This window comes from Acomys minous, assembly GCF_964271855.1.
Source record: "Acomys minous genome assembly, chromosome: 9".
NCBI classification, from domain to species: domain Eukaryota; kingdom Metazoa; phylum Chordata; class Mammalia; order Rodentia; family Muridae; genus Acomys; species Acomys minous.
In genome coordinates this window covers 115,102,895-115,125,960 of record NC_140490.1, presented here as the reverse complement: position 1 = coordinate 115,125,960, position 23,066 = coordinate 115,102,895, and the positions used below count along the sequence as shown (strand labels likewise).

At 42.1% G+C, this 23,066-nt stretch overlaps 1 protein-coding gene across 1 annotated transcript in view; it reads left to right on the top strand.

Moving 5' to 3' along the window:
• Window positions 1-15,900, top strand: part of TPH2 (tryptophan hydroxylase 2) — a 112,598-nt gene extending 96,698 nt beyond the window's left edge. Inside the window, exons 10-12 of the mRNA XM_084795156.1 lie at window positions 4,659-4,754; window positions 14,555-14,688; window positions 14,814-15,900. Of these exons, the coding sequence (XP_084651282.1) occupies window positions 4,659-4,754; window positions 14,555-14,688; window positions 14,814-14,988 (405 nt within the window). The 3' untranslated portion in view covers window positions 14,989-15,900. The remainder of the gene's footprint in view (window positions 1-4,658; window positions 4,755-14,554; window positions 14,689-14,813) is intronic.
• The last annotated feature ends 7,166 nt before the right edge of the window (window positions 15,901-23,066 follow it).

Here is a 23,066-nt window from a genome sequence, read left to right as displayed (position 1 = left end):
CTCCATCAGTGTGTTTTGGATGCCTTTGAACATGACCACACATTTCCCCACAAAGTTCTCTGTGTTCAACACAGGGGTCCCAAGGAAGTTGCGTTTTGAGGTAAAAATTCAGGATGAATCAGAGATGCAGAAGAAAGGAAGGCACGAGCTTCCAGGTTCCTTGTTTTAGACTTTCATCTTCCCGTCACTGCGCTGTAAAGGAAAACCACACAGCTACTAATTTTTTATTTAGAAGCCGTAAGCGATGGCAGATGCTGATGTCTAGCTGTAATACACTGAGCTCTAGATCTTAGTGCCATTGTTTGCGTCCTGGGTACATCGCCCAGCTTCCTCAGCTGAGGTTTTCCGTTTTGTGAAGTAGAAGGGTTGCGTTACCACGTGCCTTGCAGGCTTCTTTGTGAACATATGAGGACTTTGCTTCACCGTGTGCACAGTTGCCTGGACAAAGAGCCTTGAGGGCTTTACTTTAACTTTCGACACATTAGTACCTCTTATTTGGTCCTTCTCATGAGACCTCAGTGAGGTTGACTTCTTCTCTTGTCCTGATATCCCACCCTATGCTTTTCTTCCCCTGAGGTGCTGAGGGCAGATCTCACTCAGTTTCAACAAACAGAATATTACTAGGGATGCAAAGCCACCCCTGGTTGGTTTATAATAATTCCTGTAAGAGCTTGGTGAGTATCGGTGGGTAAATAGTGACTGGGTGAACGAATGAGTCATAAGTTAGATTTGTGTGTCTACTATGAAGTAAAGGAAAATGAAGCCATCAAGGCCCCTGAGTTGTAGTCTCGCATACACTTCTTAGCTTCTGGACTGTGACTTCCATTCATGGGCGCATTCACCTAATCTACAGAATTTTCTAGCAAGTATTTAATACCAGGCTCTTGTCTAAATGCTGAGATTTTGCAGTGAAGAAGGAAGCAAGGCTCTGGTCCAGTCATGGCTCACACTGCTGAGTGACACAGGCAACAATGGAAGTAACAGTCAACGGACAGGATGATGTTGGGTGGAAGATGCCCTTCCTGTGACAGGTCAGACAGACACGAAGCATAAAGCATGACTACTTTTGTGGTCAGGGGAGTCCTCTATGACTGGATTGACATTTAAGATGCAAGTTTTCAAACAAACCAACTTCTGAATGAGACGTGGAAATGCAGAGAGAATTCCTCCGGCAGCAGATGGGCATGGTTGCAGAGACCCACAGTCAGACATTATGAGGGAGAGAGAGAGAGAGAGAGAGAGAGAGAGAGAGAGAGAGAGAGAGAGAGAGAGAGAGAGAGAGAGAGAGAGAGTCTAAGTTGGAGATCTCCATTGGATCCTTCCCCTTGGAGATCCTTCCTCCCTGCAGAAGATGAGGAGGAAAGACTGTAGGGGTCAGAGGGGATGAGGGGCACCAGGAGAACACGGTCCACCTAATCAACCACTCAAGGCTCACATGAGCTCACAGAGACTGAAATGGCAAGCACAGGGTCTGTGTGTTATGGCTTGTGTTCTTGTGAGACTCCTAACAGTGGGATCAGGTGTATCTCTGACTCTTTTGCCTGCTCCTGGGACTCTTTTCTCCCTATTGGGTTGCCTAATCCAGCCTCGATATGAGGGCTTTTGCCTTGTCTTATTGTATCTTGCCTTGCCCTGTCTGGCTATCATCTCTTGGAGGCCTGCTTTTTTTTTCGTCCTGAAGAGGAAAAAGAAGGGGAGTGAGTTTGGAGGAGAGGAGAGGTGGAGGAAGCTGGGAGGAGTGGAGGAATGGGAAACTGGTCGGGGTATGTTTTATGAGAAAAGGGAAAAATAATGACCACTCTATAAATATCCAGGGAGAAGAGTGTACCTCCCAAGGGACTAGCAATTACAAAGGCTCTGAAGCCAGATTAATTTACATTTCCAGGGGCATTAGAATGCTAGTGTACATTTTTTTTTGGCCAGAAAACACATGTTCTGATGTAGCTTTAAAAGCATCATGGGGAACTGGGCATAAAAATGTAGTCAATAGGGAAATTTCAAAATCCAGTGTGAAGTTCCCTGCTGTTGTAACTGTATAGAAGTTCACTGAGGTGACAGACATCGGATTTTGGTGTGTGATTTTATTTTTATTTGCAAATTCTTTATAATAAGGTTTTAATTAAAAAGCCACTGTCTTAGGGGTTCTGTTGCTGCAATGAGACAGAGTGACCAAAAGCAACTTGAGGAGAGAAGGATTTCCTCAATCTTACAGCTTGTAGCTGCTACCTAAGGAAGGCAGGTGAGGAACTCAAGGCAGGAACCTGATGCAGCAGCCACGGCAGAGGAGGCTTGCCTACCGGCTTGCTCTACCTGCTTTGCTCAGTCTGCTTTCTTATAGCAACTAGGACCTGCCTAGGAATGGCACCGCCCACAGTGGGCTGCGACACCATCTGCAATTAACCTACAGGCCAATCTTAGGGAGTCATTTTCTCAATTAGAAGACTCTTCCGAGATATGTTTAGGTGTGTGTCAAGTTGACAAAACCAAGCAGCACAGCCACTTTATGGAGCTGCAATAAAACAAAACAAAACAAAACAAAAAACAAACCGACAAACAAACAACAAACAACAAAACAAAACAAAACAAAAACCCCTGAGGTGGGGCATTTTATTGGTACCTAGACTAGTGCTCAGCATCCTGCAACACAGGACAGCCTCCCCAAATGAAGAATGATGCAAAGTGTCGACAGCACTGCAATTTCTTTTGCTTTTAGAGAATAATACCTACGGCATAGAGTTTATACTTCAGTGTGGAGAGACAGATTAAACAGTTTATATCGTGTGTAAAAGCATTCTAGGTGATGTAAAAAAGCAGCATGCTGTAAAACAGAGAAAATGTGGGACAGAGTAAGAGGCATGTTCATTGGTGGAATGACTATATTTTTGGCTTCTCTGGCAACTGAATCAGGAAGGTGGCCTTGTGTGCGGGGGTGAAGCCCCATGGCTTGGAAGTGTCCAGTCCTCTGGGGTGTAGCTCAGTTATGCAGAGCATGGGCCCACTGCACCTCGGAGGTTATCCCTGCATTAAACAGTAAACAAAGCCCTTGAGAACCAAAGGACAGCTCAACCTCTGGATAAAAATAGAGCAAGCTGTCATGGGCTAGAAATTATAATTATTTTCTGCCCCCCTTTCAGGAGTGTTGAAATTCTCCTCTTTCTCAACACCTTCAGTGCCCTAGCACCACGGACGCAGGACAGCGCTAATTTGATTCAATTCTTATTACGTGTTGCTAGTTTCTCACTTCTCTATTAGAGCAAAAATAGTGTGATTTTAGCCCCTCACAACAGCATTGTGAGTTTTATGGATGTGCAGACTTTCCCCCCCCCCCTCCAGGTTGATTTCTTGAAGCCAACTGAAGAAGTTGCAGATTTGATTTACTTACTTTTTCTCCTCTTTTACTGTTTCTTTGAGAGTTTTGTATAATGTGTTTTGATCACATTCTCCCCTTCTCAAGCTCTTCCCACATCCCAAAGCACCTAATTGTGTCCTTTTTGAAAAAAAAAGTATGCATATACGTGCATATACACATTCACGTATTAGTATCCATTTAATCTTTTACTAAAAACATGCTGACACTATAGTTTTGATAGGTATGATACATATATACATATATACATACATACACACATATATGTGTCTCTGTGTATGTGTGTGTGTGTGTGTATGTGTGTGTGTGTGTGTGTGTGTTTGTTTCTTTTATTTCTTCACTAAACATTGGCACCTGGTAGATTTTCAACAAATGGCATGAAAAATATTTATTTATTTACACATTAGTTTGTGTGCTTTCTGTATGTTTATGTGCATGGGTGTGCTTGCTCATGTGAGGACCAGAAGTTGATGCTGGGTGTCACTACTGTTCTCTGTGATTCCCCACCTTCGTTAATGAGGCAGGATCTCTTGCTGAACCTGAAGCTCGCCGTTTTCCTAGCTTCACTGACCAGGGAGACGCTGGCACCTGCCTGCCTCCCCTCGTTCTGGGGTTACAGACCGTGCTGCCATGCCCGGCTTTTATGTGAGTGCCAGGGACCCAAGCGCAGACCATTGTGCTTGTTCAGGACACGCTTTACCCACTGATAGTAAATGTCTTCTGAATGAATAATCAGATTGAAAACATAGGTTTGAGATGATTGGATTGCAACACACTTTCCCCCCATATTTTCTTGAGCGTATTTATGCCACTAAAGCTCGATTTGGCCCGGCCAAGTGCCATATTCTTGTTGGGTATCACTAAGATGTACTCATTCATTTTTAATTATGTGGTTTTTATTTTTAAAGTTATTGCAGCAAATGTGATCTGCTCCATAAAGTTTCTGAATACAGGAATCAAAAGACTCCTTGCTGTTTACATTTTTCCTATATTCTTTCAACTTAAGTCAGGATTATTATTCGGGATATTGCCTTAATCATAAAAAAAACTTGCAAAAAATCACGTGCTGAAATTAACTAGAAGTTCATTGTGATATCTAAACCAGGGCAGTGTTATTAAGCGAGAGAATGAATTACAACAAATATTCCTGATTTAAATTTATTAAAAAATTTAAGACAATTATGGGTAGTGCAACGTTTTATTTTGGGTTCTGTTTTATTCTGTGAAGGAGCTTGTTGGCCAGCATAATGTGTGTGTCCATCTTTTTCTTCTTCTTCTTCTTTTTTTTCAGTGCTACTTCTTCACAATCGAGTTTGGCCTTTGCAAGCAAGAGGGTCAACTGCGGGCCTATGGAGCGGGGCTGCTGTCCTCCATCGGGGAATTGAAGGTATGAAGCTGTGAATGAAAATACCCTTCCCCAGGCAAACTGGTTCAAGGTCATAGAAGATATTGATTTGTTTGTTTGAGCATTTCTGCTCACAGCTCCCATACATATTTAATACAGAGGATCTGGCACCTCAGATGTGGGTGCTGACCTAACTTTTTGCACCTATGAAAATGGGTCAAGCCACCCTGAGTTTGTGGTGTGATTCAAATGGATGAGCAGCCATGTGCCCAAATCAACAGGAATGGCAAATGTATGCTCAAGTGCGGGGAAACAAAAGGCTGGCCTCAGTTTAGTGTTGAGAAGTGGGCAGTGGGTTGACAGGGGTGCTCATCTGCTTGTGAGCCTGCCTGCCCTTGCTGCTCGGGTTCCTGCCTCCTCCACGGCTCCCTGGACTCCCCAGCTTCCATCTCTTAAAGAGGAAGTGGAGATTATTCCAACTTCCCTAGAACTAATGTAGATTAAAATATTTGTGCATTAGCTGGGTGTTGCTGGTGTACGCCTTTAATCCCAGCACTCAGGAGGCAGAAGCAAGTGGATCTCTGAGTTCAAAGCCAGCCTGGTCTACAGAGTGAGTTCTAGGACATCCAGGGCTATATAGAAAAGCCCTGTCTCAAAACAAAAACAAACAAAACAAAAAAACAAAACAAACAACCCCAAAAAACCCAACCCCCAAATCCCCCCCAAAACAACAACAACAACAACAACAACAACAACAACAACAACAACCTTGTGATCTAACAATTTAAAAGAAAACAAGCTGAATAAACATAGTGTCAAAGAGGCAGGCTATATGTATGAGTGATGCTTAGAAGTTGTTTTGTCCTTAAATAGTAAAATAATCATTTATTTGGAAATAGTGGGCTCTGGAACATCCTGATGATTTTAACATTCTAGCAAATTTTGATGCATGTAGAAGGCAGAATGATGTGCAGTCTGGAAATCATACTGAAAATAGCTTAATCTTTCTTTGATTGTTTAGACTAAGAGCAGGATTATAGACTAGCTTATGGCGTTCTCTTCAGCACTGATTGCTGTTGTACAATACAGGTGGGAAATGTGTTGTTACTGGGGTGATTTGCTTATTTGTATTCTCGAAAGATGCAATCTCACTTCAGTTTTATCGAGTCTGCTAGTTTTATAATTTCATTAATTAGATAATTTATTCAATTCCTAAAAACCTCCGCTTACAGTGTGCCACGTACCATGCCAGAAACTGGGAGCCAAAAGATGGAAAATGATGAATTCAAGGAAAATAACACTGGGAGCTATTGAATTCTTACATAGAGTGTAGGGCTTTTGTACACATCAACACAGTCCCTGTAAGAACCTGATGTCATTATTGTTAGAGATGAGACACTTGATGACATAAAGCCATTACAGGACCTGTCTAATCTACACAGCTAGTGTGCTAGAGCCACACCCAAATGCAGGCAGTGTAGACCACAGGATCAGTGCTCTGGATTCAATAGCCTGAGGCTCTTATTATACAGGACTTGACATCTAGTGCCAGACAAACAACCAGGTGGGTAATAGAAAAAGAACAACAATGTGTCTAGGACGTGCTAGGCCATGTTTGAGAAGGCTTTCTGAGGATCCTATCCTGCTTTTTACCAGGAGACCCCAGGAACTGGGATGGTGGATCAGGAAAGAATAGGGTGCACAGATGGGCAGCAGACCAAGGGAGTGGGTAACAGCTGGGCTTCAGTTAAAGCCCTGAACATCCTGGGAACTTACTAAGGCTGGGTGTGGCTAGAACAAAGGATAATGGTTAAACTAATGAAAACTTAGTATGTGATGAACAATTACAAATGTTCTCCATTGTGTGTGTGTGTGTGTGTGTGTGTGTGTGTGTGTGTGTGCGCGCGCGCGCATGCGTGATCAGAAAGTAATTTTGTGAAATTGGTTCTCTTTCTACCATGTGGCGCTGAGGATTAAACTTAGGTTGTCAGGGGCATATAGCAAGCCCTTTACTTGCTGAGCCACTTTGCTGGCTCTTTAAGAAAAAAAAAAGTCACCAATAATACACTTAGTTGTTAACCTTAGTGCCGTGGGCAAAGCCTACAGCGATAATATGACATCGTATCCTATAAGACCATACCCTCAAAGAGTGCTTCTTGCTTCCCCTGAAAAAGAAAACAAAACCTCTGGGCTACATCGATTTACATTCTATTCAGATGATTTATAAATTATTCTAGGAACAAAAGAAACAAATCTCTCTCATGACCCCCAACTTTTGACAGGGTCTCCTGGTCTGGTTAATGAGGCATGTGTAGGCAGCATTGGGGTGAATCTGTTGTTTTTGTTTCTATGGGTGTGGAAAGAATTATCTGGAAATGGAAATCAGCTAGAAATATGTACAGCAAAGGGCATTGTCTGCCGTGAAGCTTCCTGTTCAGGTCCGTCACCTCTGGTCATTAGCATTCTTCCATTTTCAGATTTCAACACGCCAGCATCCCCGTGATCGCTGTTTTGGACCATTTTTACAATTTAGATGCTCTTTTCTCAAGAAATACCTTCCAACTGTTCACAGAGAATGCAGAACACTGGCATTTATCCTTAGCAACCCCTCTCTCCATGTCTGTCTTGTTCCTGTAAGTGCACGGAACATTTCACAGCTCATTTAAATACCTAAACAGTTATGCTTGCATGTGTGTGCATGCGTGTGCATAGGAGTGCAGATGCTCACGGAAGCTGGAAGACTCCCAGGTGGTCATGAGCTGCCCTCCCATTCTGAGAGAGCAGCAGCGAGCATCCCTAGCTACGGAGCTGTCTCCCCAGTCCCCTGAACATATTCTTTTTATTTTAATATGAAGAAAGATACTAAGGCCCTAGGCCCAATGTAGGGATAGCCTTATTAATAGCACTATCATAATTCTTGTGCAAATATTCGTACAGTTTTGAATGAAGTTATCTATTGCAGAGTTTTCTACTGCTCCAACTGATGTCCAAATATAGGCCCCTAAGTCGCTGGGGGCCTTGGTATAGTCTTCATAACTTTTATCTAAGTAGCCACAGCTTACTTTTTCTCTTGGAACATAAAACTTCTAAGATTTGTGCTGTAATTTTCCTGAGGGCGAAGATGTTGCTCTCCAGAGCTGGCCAAGTGTTTCCAAGAGCGGAATGTGTAGTTTGAAGGAGGACTTTGATTTTTTTTTTCCCTCATAAAAAAAAAAAAGCACTTGACTTTATTTTGAGACATGAAAATAAAGCAACTATGGGAAAGCTCATAAAAGCTAGCTAGCATAAATTTGATTAAAAACCACCTCACCATGATGGTTGGCATACTGGTAAGGACTCCAAAAGCCTGTAAAGATGGGCCTTTTCTACATGTCCTGTCATGGCAGAGAACAGTTAACCATGAACTAAGTCACCTGGGAAGTCAACTTTGAAAAGCAGATTGAAAATAGGATAAGTGGTGGCCTTTTACTGCCATCTACCCTGTGTCTTTCATGTCATATTTTTTTTTCTCCCCAGTCTACAGTTGATCTAACAGTATAGTCATTATTTTTCATTTACTAATTCCTTCCTCATTTATTCACTTTCTTCAACAAGCTCAAACCTGACAGAGAAACAGAGCCTTGCAGGGAAGTCCCGAGAAAGGGATTATCATGTTAGAGAACCAACTGTGAAGGTTGCTCACTTCAGAAGTGGTGTTCGTTATTTCCCCTTGTCATCTGGCTAAAGCGACACAAGGAAGGGAAGGTCTCCTTTGGCTCACGGTTTAAGGAGAAGCAGGCCATCACCCAGGGAAGGCACAGCGACAGGAGTGACTGATGACTACGGTGGAGGGAGATGGTGATGCGCCTTGCTCACATCTCCCCAGCTGACCCAGAAGTCAGAGCAGTGCTGGCCTACAGCTCTCAACACCACTACCTAGAGATTCACTTCCTACGTCTAGGCTCAACTTCCTGAAAGCGCTACACCTCCCAAAACAGTGCCACCACTGGAGAGCAAATGTTGAAACTCACGAACCTATGGAGTTTGCACGCTCAAACTAGGATAGGTGGAAGGAAATGATAGCTAATGATGAAGTGTGCATCTTGCCTTTAAAATATTAATCAACTTCAAAGGCAAAAACAGCAGTTTCTACTCTTTTTTTATGGAAGAGTTCTAATTCTCTGTTCCCTTCAGGGCAAAGACTTGGTGGCCTTCACTCCTACTCTATAGTAATTGCTTAAAATTACACACACACACACACACACACACACACACACACACACACACACACACACACGTCTCTTTTTCTTTCAGGTTTAAGGATATTTGACTGCCTGTTTTTGGCTTTAGTTTTAGGATGCCCTTGCATTGTGAATTATTGTTTTACCCTTAGATAGCTATTAATCAGCATTCTCCAAGCAGTTTTCTATTTATTAGGATCATTTGTATTTATTGCCACTTCCGGCAGTGCTGGGGATTACTGCCAGGCTGTGGAGAAAAGTCTTGAGGGCCTTTCAGGTTTTCTGAGGTTACCTGGAAGGTCAGTGTTGCTGTAGGTAACGAACACCACATATGGACTCAGCTGCTGAGCTCCCCATCCTTACCAGGGAGTCAGATGGCTCAAGACTCCTTTCTTTAAGAGGGGACTGTTAGTACTGACAGAACAAATGCTGAAGGACTGTGGATGGAGATCCTGAGCTATGTCTGCTGAAGAGGGAGGCTGCTCCCTGCCCATGCAGGGAAAGTTTAGCATCACTGAGCAGTATTAAGTGTGGTGAGCCACTGCTGAATTTGGCAATAGAGATATCGATCCAATATAGGCATGGCTTTAATTAATAGCATTACCATAATCCTTTATGTAAACATCCTTGCAGTTTTGAATGAAGTTGTCTATTACCTTGAAATGTTTTACACCGTTGCAACCGTTGACCCCGTTTTTCTGGAGGCTTTGGCAGGCACAACTCATATTGTGCCTGCTTAGAATGGTGAATATGCAAGCGAGGTTCAAAAAGGTATTACTTACATGTATGCATAGGGCGTGCATACATAATCAAATCTACTTATTTGTTGTTGCTCCGGCATGGGAAAAGGTGACTGTGGTGTGAGCACAGGAGTGTTTGTACTGTGGTGTGAGCGTAGGCATCTAGGACCCAAGCTACCTGTAAATCTGACTTCACACTTGAGATATTTTTTTCCCCAAGTTTAACCAGTCCTAATATAGAGAGTGAGGATCACAGGGTTTGCATCTCAGATAGTTGAGGTGATACCTGTGTGTCACTGCAGAAAGGGTGTTTGAGAGGATGGAAGATGTCAAGCTGATAAGCCAGTGTAGCCTCTAGTGCAGTCTGGTCTTACAAGTCTCAAACTGGGACCATTCTTTCCCAACATTTTCTAGACCCCGGGGGAGAGGGAGGCAACGCCTACTGAGCAGCACACGTGACACTAGTAATCCTCCCTGGACTGAGTTAGGAGTGATAACCACATATGTCGAGCACTTCCCGTGCTGCCCACTTGCGTGCATTTCTCATTGAATTCTGACCACAACCTTCGCTTATCGAATCCACTAGCTGCCCTCAAATTGTATAGGAAGGAATGGAACCAAATTTAAACTCCAAAGAGATTTAGATGTATACTCTGACTTGTCTTATGTCATTACCTTCTGGCAACCGGAGGTTTTTGATGTCAAAAGGATATTTACAAAGGCTAAAATGGAAAAGAAGTCCCTACTTATTTACAGGAGCCAATTAGTTGGTGCCTGGCACCCGTGTGGGGAAGAGTGCCATGGCTATCCTCAGGACCAGTCGGAGAGGCTGCTCTGATCAGTTTACGCCAGCAGAGTGGAGGGTGCTATGTATTTATGGGCCTTGTTAAAACCACACTGCAAATCCTATACTTCAGTTCTTGTCTTCTTGAAAGAAAGAATTCAGTTGAGAAACAGCCAGATCAAGCAGGCGTTTATTCAGCAAAGCAAAGTGAAGATACTCCAACGGGAGACAGGAACAGGGCACCTCAAAGGGAGAAACTGAAGGGGGAGATATGAATTGATTTCTCCAGAAACTTTGATGAATATTTATTTCTCTCCTTTTATGTGTTTTCCTCCCATGATCTTGAAAAGACTGTCAGTGGGTGGGGTAGGGTGGGGTGGGGTGGGGGTTCAAAGCCGTGGCGATGCAAATGACATTTTGCGGAAGCCAGCATCTTTTGAAGACGCAGACTCTTTGTTAGTGTACATACATGATAACTGGGCTGTCAAGAAGCACAGCTTCCAAGGGCCAGCTGCAGTTTTCCTAGGTCACTTCATGCCTAACTTTGTGCCTATCCAGGTTCAATATGATTTTGAGACAGCCGCGTTGAGAAGGCAGGAGTTCTGGCTCCAGTTGTATACCCCTCCCTTTAGCACTATGGAGGAAACCAGAAATGGTTAGTTTAGATCAATAGCTCTCCACTTGTGGGTCATGACCCCTTTGAGGGGTCAGAAGACCCTTTCATAGGGGTTGCGTAGCAGATATCCTCCTTATCAGATATTTACACTATGATTTGTAACAGTAGCAAAATTGCAGTTGTGAGGTAAAAATGAAAATAGTTTTGTGGCTGAGGGGGTCATCATAACATGAGGAACTGTATTAAAGGGTTGCAGCATTAGGAAGTTGAGAACCACTGTTACAGAGTGTTCAGATAGGAGCAGATGACTCTTAAATGTTCTTGCATTTTCGCAATGGCTTGAGCATTATAAAGCTCCTCTTTATAGAAAATCAAATTACTTCTTGAAGGCGCTAGGGCTTAATATGGTTAACACTTCAGAAAAAAATTCACCATAGAGTGGACAATATTCACGGAGATCTCTTCCTTAACATACAGGGGAGAGCGTAGTAGCTGCTTCCCTAAAATGAGGCAATTTACAAGAACAGAGATAGACTTAAGAAACCCAATTGGTCAGTGGCTTTTTGTGCCCAAGGAGACATGGATGCTATTTTATATCCCTTGGAATTTATGGGAACGTTCAGAAATGGAGACCTTGTGGGCAGCATGGATGTTGCTGCCAGTCACCACAAAGGTGAGTTGGTTGCCAGGGGGATGAGACTACTTATAGATGTGGGCATCTCATTCATAGGCTGCACCCTCAGCACCAGACTCTTTTTTTTTCCAGCATAACTCATGGCTATTGTTAGTGTCCCCACATCCATCAACAGACAGGAGGTAGCCCTGCGCTCATATTCCATTGGTGGAGAGGCCTCTGTGACCCAGAATGTCACATACAGTTCCTGAGAATAAACCAGAGTTCTGAGCACTTGAAACAGTAAGCTTCCTGCTGGGTCTGTGTGGTGGTTTCCTGTAATCCCCACACTTGGTAATCTGAGGCAGGGAGATAGGGAGATGGTACTGGCTAGCCTGGGCTACATAGTCTTAGAAAAATACCAACCAACCAACCAACCAACCAACCAACTGGCAACCAAAATCTAGTCCACTCCCAATTTTCACTTGAGTATTATATTGACTAAGTGCCATATCATATATATTACCTAATGATTGTTGCCTTAAGCTGTAAGCTGTGTACTCAGTGGGTTTTCCCCTTGAAGTCTAAGACAGGGCACCCTGTCCTCTGAGGATTTTCTCAATCTACTCTAATCCTCTTTTCTTGCTAAAATGAGCAAATGGAGACATCTGGAGAGTTAGTGAAACAGCCACATGATGAATGTTTCAGAACCTACTCTGTTTTCAGTCATTGTTGAATACACACGTTCTGCAGATGCCCCGTGCACACACTGACTGGCTGCTAAAGTCTTTACAGCCATCGGGGACTTATGAGATTCACTGATGACGTTCCTTTCCTTTTGTGCGCGTCCTCAACTCTGTAAAAAGTGTTTGGCTCAGCAGAGATGTCCCAAGGATCCCCGGCTTAATTGTTTTTACAGCCTTTGCTGCTACCAGTCTGCCTCTGCCTCCCAGTGTAGGGAGTGGAAAGAGAGTAGAACACGGAGGACACTGAGTTAGCCAGTGCCCTTCCTTCAGTGTGTAACCATGGATGAATGGATAATTTGAGGAACACACATCAGTTAAATGTAATCATAGTGTACGGCTGCAAAGAAAGCAACTTCTAATTCTGAAAGTCACAGCGAGCCAACAGGAAGCCAGCTCTTTGCAAAGGGGCAGTAGCTGTCATCAAAAGACATTTTATTTTGTAAAAGTGAAAAGTTGTTTGGAAAACGTGGACAGGATTTTTTGGTCCTGTGGAACCAAACTCCCCTGACGGTCGCTGCGCTGTGTTTATAGACATACTGACTTTCTGCTTCAGAATGAAGTTGCTCTGCAGACCTGAAACAGAATGAGTCTCTCTGAAGGTCCTCTGCATTGCACGATTCATATATGCATCGATCTGGACAACAGAATGTTGTGGAAAACAAATGACAAGCCCTTTGTCCCCTTCTGCTCATGTCAGGACGGCTTCTGAGTTGCATTTCCAGACACAGAAAACCATGGCCTTCCTCACTGTGGGCTGTAGACAGTCATGTGCACTTTGAAATTGTTGGAGAGAATGCACCAAGAAGGTGATGGGGCGGGCTACTGGTTTGTACATTTTCAAGAAATGCTCACCATTTGGTTGAGACAGCAGAGAGGCAGAGAAATGCTTTGGGTGAGATCGAGAAGCTGCATTTGATAGCATTTTTTAGAACCATCCAGCCTGAACGGCTCCCTTAAGGGAGTGGACAAACAGACACATCAGCAGGCAGGCTACAGCCTCTGTTTTCTTACACTCAGCTCAAGGCAATTTCTGCTATCCCCTTTTTCTTCCCCACCAGTGGAGCTACCTCCTCAATTAAGAACGAGATCCACAGGAGTCCAGACAGTTCAAAAACACTTATGTCAGAGTCGCCTTGGTTGCCTTAAAAATACTCATTTCTGGGTTTCATCTAGACTTACCAGATAGAATGAAGGCCTGGCTATCTATGCTTTCACATACCCGCCCCCACCTGCCCCTCCCAATAACTCTTCTGTACGTGATGGTTCAGAACCATCCATGGAGAGTCTAGAAACAGGCAGATGGCATGTGGTAAGAAATGACCGTTAGCTTCCACCATCACTGAATTTTTCTTGATGACCTAGTCATTCAGGGTCCATTGCTGTTCTTTGTGCCAGGCACGTGGTGAGCTAAACGGAGCCAGCGATGGCCCAAAGAGTAATTATGCTGGCTTTCCTGTTTTTCTAATGCCTGCTTTGGGTTTAAGTGTAGCTATTAATATTGGTTCTTTGCTCCCCAATGGACAATATTTATTTGTTGCATATTGGTCTGCTGTACTTTGTGGAGGGTAAGTGGGTGCTCCACAAGCATCCTCCAATATACAGGTCCATCCCAGCCTCTGTCGATACACACAGTACCTGGACTCAAAATCTCCCCCAACGAGTCCACAAATAGTTCTGCGAGAGTCTCAATTACCTTTCCACGCAGGTAATTATTACTTCTGCCATTTAAGTGAAATTTCAGCACATTGCTTATAGAAACAAATTTAGGAGCATATTTCTCCTGTACCTGCTTCTATTCATAGTGTAGGTTTAAAATTCCATTTGTGTCAGGGGATAGCGCTAAACTGTCCTTCAATGCAGATTTGGCTGATAGTATATAAAAATAATAAGGTGAGCTCATTTTCTCCTTCAGCTTCTCTAAGAGACTTAAAAAAGCAAAACAAACAAACAAGCAAGCAAGCAAAACCCTTCCCTAACACCAATTTGCCTGCCACAGGGAGGGTTCTATGTGCCATAGTAGACTAGTAACTCGTTCTGTGGATTACTGAGCGAGTACGTGTGATGCCACGGCAGTTTGGAAACCTTATTATGGCCTTGAATGGATTCTATGGTATGTTTTACAGCACGCTCTTTCTGACAAGGCATGTGTAAAAGCCTTTGACCCAAAGACAACCTGCTTGCAGGAATGCCTAATCACCACCTTCCAGGATGCTTACTTTGTTTCAGAAAGTTTTGAAGAAGCCAAGGAAAAGATGAGGTAAACTTGCTTTCCTTCATTCTACAGAAAGTAACTTAAACGTCTCTAGCTGTTCCTTCTGTCTGTCTGTTTCTTGTACCAGTGGTGGTTGATTGTGTGCCCTTCTATTTTCACTTATTCTACAGGGACTTTGCAAAGTCGATTACCCGGCCCTTCTCAGTATACTTCAACCCCTACACACAGAGTATTGAAATTCTGAAAGACACCAGAAGCATTGAAAACGTAGTGCAGGACCTACGCAATGATTTGAACACGGTGTGTGATGCCCTGAATAAAATGAACCAATATCTGGGGATTTGATGTCTGCAACTAGTGTTGTCAGCATGAGCTTTTGGGGGGGATTAGCAACAATTTAGTCAATGTTATCCAACATCAATAACTTTCTGTGTCATGGTTGGCTAGTAAGCATGTAGTTCTATATGGCTATACCTCTGTGTAACTTATGGTGTTAATATCCAAAAATGCTGTAAGGAACCCATGCAGATTACCATTCATCATCTGGAAGATTGTGAATATATTTAAACATCTCAAACATATTTGACATTTCTGATTAGTGAACAACCTGCGACCTAAACAAACATGTGTGTTTAAAATTTGTAACAAGCGTTCCTCTCGGCGTTCTAGTGGGTGACCTTTTCTTCCTTGGACCTGAGACTCTCCTCTGTGTGCATTAGATAAGATCAAAATAGTAGTGAAGTAGTTTTTATTTTCAATAGACTCAGTGTTATTTGAGATAAACTAGAGTTGCTCCAAGCTGTTCATCACAGCAACACAAGATTTAGTACTCTACATCAGAAACTGTTCACGAACGCGGTGGTTGGGATGACTTTGGACTGAGTATTCACACAATGCGTGGAAAGAAAACTTTCTGTGAACCGGATATGTAGGTTGCACTGACCTTGTTGGAACTGATTTGTGGCAAGCTTCCCGAGGTGTTTTGGAAGGAAACACTTTGAGAATATCCCGAAAGCTTAAACAGAAGAGGAGAAAATCTCAGAACCGTGAATGTATTGTTGGAATAAAATGAATTATCATCTCAGGCATTGACTCATTTCTCTAGACTGGGGCCCCTGAATACCACTGGGATGTAAGATTTTGAACCTGAGTCATAGAGAAACAAAGGGGTTTGATTCTATTTGGCACAGAGAGGCGAGCAGCAGTCATCATCCATTTGACTTTCCTGTTGGACTTCTGTCAAGTCCACCACAGCGTACACGTGTGTTTATGTGTTGACACAGAAAAGAAAATGACTGCTTATAAAACTAATGCCTATCAATAAACAGAAACTTGCCTCCAGCAGGACCTCTATTATTTCATCTCACAGCTCTGCAAGAGGCTCTATCCATGGAGAGTGGCCCTATTTTCTCAAAGTCTGGGCAACTCTGGGTAAACTATAGTGATTCTCCACAAATGCCTGGTGACCCTTGCTATAAAAGATAAAAACAAAACAACAAACAAACAAGCGTCTAAGTGAGCAAATGGCGAACTGCCGACTTGATTAACTTAATCTTCTGATGGGTGCCCTCCCTGAACAATTCCCCTGAGTCTGTTGTTTGGGAACTGGTACAGGAATTATTATGGAGTAGGAGAGGATGGGAACAAAAGTACAGAAGACAGAGACAGAGACATGACTTTTAAGTTAGTTACTTAAAAAAATCTTTTGACAATGAATTTTTACATATATATCTACATTACTACACCCAAATAAAACAAAATACATACAGCAAAAGAACCACAAAACATTCGGGAATTACATTCATTTTGCATTCATAATGTTTTGGCTGTTTGTATTTGGCAACCCTGAAGAAAACAATTTCCTATCTTGCCGAGTCTAATATCCTGAATTTAATTCAATATCTATCATATCTCATCTCCATCAACTTAAAACATCTCTCTAGACCTAAAGACATCTCAATCCCCAAACAACTAGGTTTAATTGTGACACTCAACTATTTGGTCTTCGACCCCATCAGAGACTTGAGAAAGAGTAAAATTAATTACCTGAGTAAACAGGAAGTGCACGCTAGCAGCTTCCTAATTTAATAAGAGAAAAAAATGACAGAGATAGTTTGCTGCCTGAACAGTCACCCATAGCTCTCTAAAATGTTGGAGCATCTTCAGCCTTCTGACCCAGTATATCTGACAGACGTATTTGTGAGGCAGGAACCATTGAGGACTTGCTTACCCTGTCTTGGCAGAGTTTGGCCGTCGACTCTGCCTGCATCCAAAATTGCCCCTTTTTAGGCAGAATTCTGTTTGTGGTAGAAATGAGGACATTTTGCCCAGTGGCTTGTTTGCCACATTTGAAGCCATCTCCATAAGGAGGTTCTTTGATGCTCATCATCCTCTTTGAGGTAGGCTGGGTGTTGCCAGGAGTTAACTTGTTTTGTTGTCAAAGAATCATTAAAACAATATAAACACCCTTAAATGCCATGTTCTGTAGGGCTGTGAGGCTTTTGAAGACCTTAACTATTTTACCTTATCTGCCTATAGAATCATACCTATCTGTTACATCTAGGTATGTAGATATATATTCTTGTGGTATAAATAGACTAGTAATTGAAATGACCATGACTTGATCAATTGACAATTAACTTGTCTAACTTACTTATCCTAAACAGCCTGAAGTAGCATTTTCAAAGTATTGGAGATAAACCTTGTATTCTACTAGAGTGGTAAGGGTACAATACCTCACAATAGGATCTCTCTATCTATCTATATATCTATCTATATCTATCTATCTATCTATCTATCTATCTATCTATCTATCTCTATCTATCTATCTATCTATCTATCTTTCTATCTATCTATCCATCCATCTATGTATCTATGTATCTATGTATCTATGTATCTATCTATCTTTCTATCTATCTATCTATCTATCTATCTATCTATCTATCTATCTATCCATCTATCTATGTATCTATGTATCTATGTATCTATCTATCTATGTATCTATGTATCTATGTATCTATGTATCTATCTATCTATCTATGTATCTATGTATCTATCTATCTATCTATCTATCTATCTATCTATCTATCTATCTATAACGTGAGTGAGGTACAATCTTAAAAGTTACTTTTTATTACTGTGGAAAAAAGAAAAACCACAGAGACCAAGGAACAAAGTGTTTGAAACAAAGTGTATAAAACAAAGTGTTAAATTGGGGTTGTTTCACCCGATGGTGAAACAAAGGGACGGTGGCAGGAGCAGCTGAGAGCACAGGTTTTGAACTGTACACAGGGGGCAGAGAATGCTGTGAGTCCTTTGAACAGAGCCTGCTCCACAGTGACACCTCTCTTTCCACAAGGCAAAACTTCTTAATCCTTCTCAAACAGTTCCATCAACTGCAGACCAAGTATTCAAACAGATGAGCCTGTGGGGGCCGTTGTAATCTAAGTAACCCCTTTTGCTCCCTGGCCCCCATACACTTATAGCCATATCATCATTCAGTGAATCCAACTTCAAAAGGCGCCATAGTCTTTTAGTCTCAACACTGCTCAAAGGCCCAAAAGTCTAAAGTCTCTTCTGACATTAAGGCACCTGCTATAAAATCATGAAGCAAATTACAAACTACTGACATACGTTGGCATGAAATGTACATCACCATTCCAAAAGGGAAGATTTGCAGACGTAGTGAAACAATACTGGGACAGTAAAACCACCACCCAGCTGGGACACTCCAACTCCTGGAGCTCCATTTCTGATGTCAGAGGGCTCAGGTGGCGCCGCCCTTCAGCTTTGTTGCCTGCAGTATACTTCTCTCTTAGGATGGTTCCACCCCTTGACTGTAGCTCTCCTTGGAAGATGCCTCACAGCTCTGATATCTACAACATATTGGGGGTCTTCAACTCAATGCACATTTTACTTTCACAGTTTCGTTTTGCAATGGCCTTTCATGCCTCCATGAATGGACATCTGTGCCACATATGTTACCTGGCCTCAGTGTCCTTCTGTGACCTTGGAGGGAGACTTCATGATCTCTTTGCTCATTTGTATGCTATGCCTTTAAATCCAACACCACAGAGATGAGACTGCCATGTCTGGCTACTCCTGGGATGGAGCCTGGCCTCCTTGAGTCACATCTGCCACAGCTTTTGTTTGTTGATCCTCTGTAGGAGTGGACAATTCCTTAAGCCACACTCTTCACAATTTGGAAGCACTTGTTCCAAGGGTACCTTGCTCTTTATTCCAGTGCAGATTTGGCTCTTGTTAGTGAAGCTAATCTCTTAACAGTTAACAAGCTTTCGATGCAGCATTAAGCATGCCGGGGTCCCTTTCATCTCCAAACTGTACATTTTGGATTTCTTTTTGCCCTACTTGGTCTTTTTCACTGTGTACCCACATGAGAGTGTTCACTCAGAACTATGTAACAGAATCAACATCAGGCTATCTTGAGATCTCCTCTACTAAAAATATTAGTCCAATGCTTTTAAATTTAGCCCCGAGCAAGTTCTTAAGAATGGGTGGAGCTGGGCAGTGGTGGCGCACACCTTTAATCCCAGCGCTTGGGAGGCAGAGGCAGGTGGACCACTGTGAGTTCGAGTTCAGCTTGGTCTACAAAGCGAGTCCAGGACAGCCAATGCTAACACAGACCCTGTCTCGAAAAACCAAACCAAACCAAATCAAACTGAACCAAACCAAACCAAACCAAAAAAAGAGTGGAAGGGAGCCACATTATTTACCAGAATATTACAGGAATGGCATCTAGACCAGTTGCTAACATTGTTCTTATCTGAATCCTCTTCAGCTGGGCCTACACAGTCCATGTAACTTTCAGCACTACTGTCTTCCAAGTTCTTCCTAGCTGGACCATTAAGCTCCACTGACATCAGTCAATTGCGTTTCTAGTCCAATGTTCCAAGGCCTTCTACGTCCTCCCCATCCCCTCAAAAAAATGAAAGCGTGGTCATGTCAGTACTCTGTTCCTGGTACCAATTCCTATATTAGCTACTTATCTGTGCTGTGTTAAAACACTATGGCCAAGGCAGCTTAGACAATAAATTGCCTAATTTAGTTGAACAGCTGAGAGTACACACCTTAAACATCAAGCAGGCGGCATAGAGCACACTAGGAATGGCAGGAGGCTTTTGAAGCTTCAAAGTTGACCCTATGGCATGTCTCCTCCAAGAAGGCCACACTTCCCTCCCAGATACTTCCACCAACTAGTGACCAAGTAGTCAAACATATGAACCTATGGAGGCTGTTCTCATTCAAGCCAACACAGTTAGAAACCTGCTTGGGATGGAGCCTTGGGCAATTTACAAGGATGTCCTTTTTAGTAGCACATAACATACAATTTAAAATCAATTAAGATTCATATGTGGGGCCTATTATTGGCCAGAGAACTTAGTTCTCAATATATGGAAAAGAAACATAAGAAAGTTCAAATACATATCAGTGAGAGGTCAAACTAAGATGAACATTCAGGGTCCTAGAGCACATCTCATAGGTTATTGGCAAAGGACTTGCTTAGCAAGTCTGAAGGCTTAGAGTCAATCTATAGCACAACAAAATAAAAACCAGGGCAAAATAAACACACCAAAGACCACCACCACCACCACCACCAACAACAACAAAAAACCCTTCCCACAATATAATAAACAACTAATGCACAGAGGAATGAAAATTTGCAGAAGCTTGAACACTGGTTTCATAACTATAGAAACTCTGTCCTTTCGGAAGTATCCTTGGACCATCTAAGGCCCTGTGAAGATATCCGCTACAGCATGTGAGGATCCTGCAGCTTGTTTGCTACTCTAGGTGAAGGAAAAAAATGTCCTGGAAGGTTACTGGTGGCAGAGAAATGATAAGCAGAGAAACAGGGTACCAAGTTCAGAAAGCTCCAGAACGATCAAGCAGTTGTAGATTTTTCAATAGTTTTATAAGGTCATTAACACACTTTCTCATACCAGATTTTCACTCTCTCTAAAGGGCCCTGAATATTCCTTGATAAATAATAACTCGGAATAATAATCTGGAACAATAAACACTAAAATGTTTAGAGTAAGTTGCTGAATTTTCTTGGAAGCGAAAATTGGCAAAGAAGTCCTAAATGTCTGACATCGCTGCTGTTTCTGTGACTGACTATGGTTTCAGACACAAGTCCTGAAGAGTGGTTTCTTTATTCTTTTTGATAAAAAAAAAAAAAAAACAACAACCCAGACAGACAAGGAGCCATAAGTAGCCAGTGAACTGTTAGCTTGAAGATCTGTAAAAGGACAACTTCTTAGTCAAATGCACTTGAGGGAGAATTACATTTAATTGTAAACAAGTCCCATAGACAAAAATAGCACTTGAGGTGTCTTCTGCTTGGCTGATTGTGAAATCCTCAGTTTTCTTACATGTGCAAAAATCTATTTTGTTTTAAAAATAGAAGCGCTGCAAAGTAAACAGGCTTTCCCACAGAGCCTACATAGGTACCACACAAGGAAGAGAAATCAAATGATGCTTTTTAGATTTGCTCTCCATTCGGAATAGCAGAAATCATGTTTTTCACCCTGTGAAACAATGGAATCATGATTTTCATTTGTTGCAAGCATTTAACATGTAAATGTCATTACAGCTAATGGCGGAAAAAATCCTATAAAATTTAATAGCCATTATAGGAAAAGTGTTGGCTGAAAAAGTCCTCGGGTGGAAAGAGTACAACAAAATGATCACAGGCAAGCTCTGCTCTGTCATTTCTGATACCTGCTCTGGGCTGTCATTTGTCTCAATTATGCCTTGTGACTTTAAGCTAAATTAAGTAGATCCAAGGGCAATTATAAATTTAAAGACACTTGCTCACTGTCATCTCACAGTGAGTCATCATCTCATTTTGGCATTGCCTTTGACTTCTATAATCAGCTAATCAGAAATCAACGCATGTTTCATAGCAAAATCAAGTTTCTTATGTGTTACTATTTGCAAACGATAGGCAGAAAATCTGATGTGTATAGGCTAAATTTTGAACACTTTTGTATGTTATGAGACAAGGTATCCAGTGTATTCCTGAATAATCTAATCTGTGTTTACTTGAAGCAGTAACAATGCAATGGAATGTACACAGACACACACAGACACACAGACACACACACACATACACACACATATATCTTTTAAAAGTATGAAAGTTTGACTAGACTTTTAGTATTTTTCTAACACAGTGCAAGGGTTGTGAGGGGGGGTTAGCTTGATTTTATTTGTTTACTGTGTAATTTAGAAATAATGCTTTAGAGGGACTCTATATCTGTGCTTGTCTTACTTGCACAATAGTAAATGGGCCTGATTCTAATAAATGTAAAATATTGAAACATTTACCAACATAAAGAGTCTAAAATGAAAAAAAGAAGTGTGCTTTAATGTAGAAACAAATAGAAATTCAAAGTTTCATTTTCAAGTGGAGTCATGGCTCACATCACCTCATTTTCTTCATTCGAGGAAGAAAACATTAACACAAGATGCAGTTGTCCTCCGATTCATTTGGTCTAATTTCCAACTTCTAAAGCGCCGAGCCCTGACGCTTCCTCTCACGAATCCTGTCTGACTTATAATGAAAAAGAAAGCAGCCTAGAGTTTTCTGGTGTGCCTCAACCCTGCCCCCTCTCCCCGCCTCCCATTTTTTTTTCTTCTTCAATTTCCAAAGACAGTGTGTTAGCTTGAAAGATGATTCTTATATAGATTGCCATGTTGTAGGAAGAGACAGAATTAGCACTGGGGCACTGCTATTCAATATTAGGTTTGTGTATTTAAAAAATAACTGGTGATTAAAAAACACTATTTAGTATCTCAAAAAAATTTGCCCCATTGGCTTAGAACATAGCAGGATGTGTTTTGAGACATGAGGATGGAGTGGGGAATAAGGCAGAGGAGGTTTATACACACTTCAGATTTTCGTTCGAGTGAGAAAGACACAGGTAAAGAAGCCAACCCATGTGATTTGAAACGATGACGCCTTTTATGAAGAAAGTAGCCACTGTGAGCTGAGAAAAAGTAATGGGCTTTCGTTAATGTTCTCTGCCTGTTGTGAAGACAAGTCTTCTTGATGAGCGGTAAGGACCAGGCTTATATGTGGGGATCAGGCAGAGATTTAGAGTGTAGTTAAGGATTGTGTGGGTTTAGTGAAGTAGTGGCTGTCTCTTCTCCAAGATGCATTATTTTGCTAGCACTAGGCCAGATTTCCAGTAGCAGGCATGCTTTCCCTACTGGTGAGCTGATCTTAAGTCCAAATGGAGAACTGTTGGTTACTGCCAATGCATGCACGCCAGTGTTGTACCCTTGGAGTTACTGTGCCGGCCTGCTCATTGTTGGGGTTCATAGGTGTCATAGCTGGGTTGGACTGTTGGCTGCTTCCCTTTTTTGAAAGCTTGCATGGCTTTTACAGAAAACCGCAG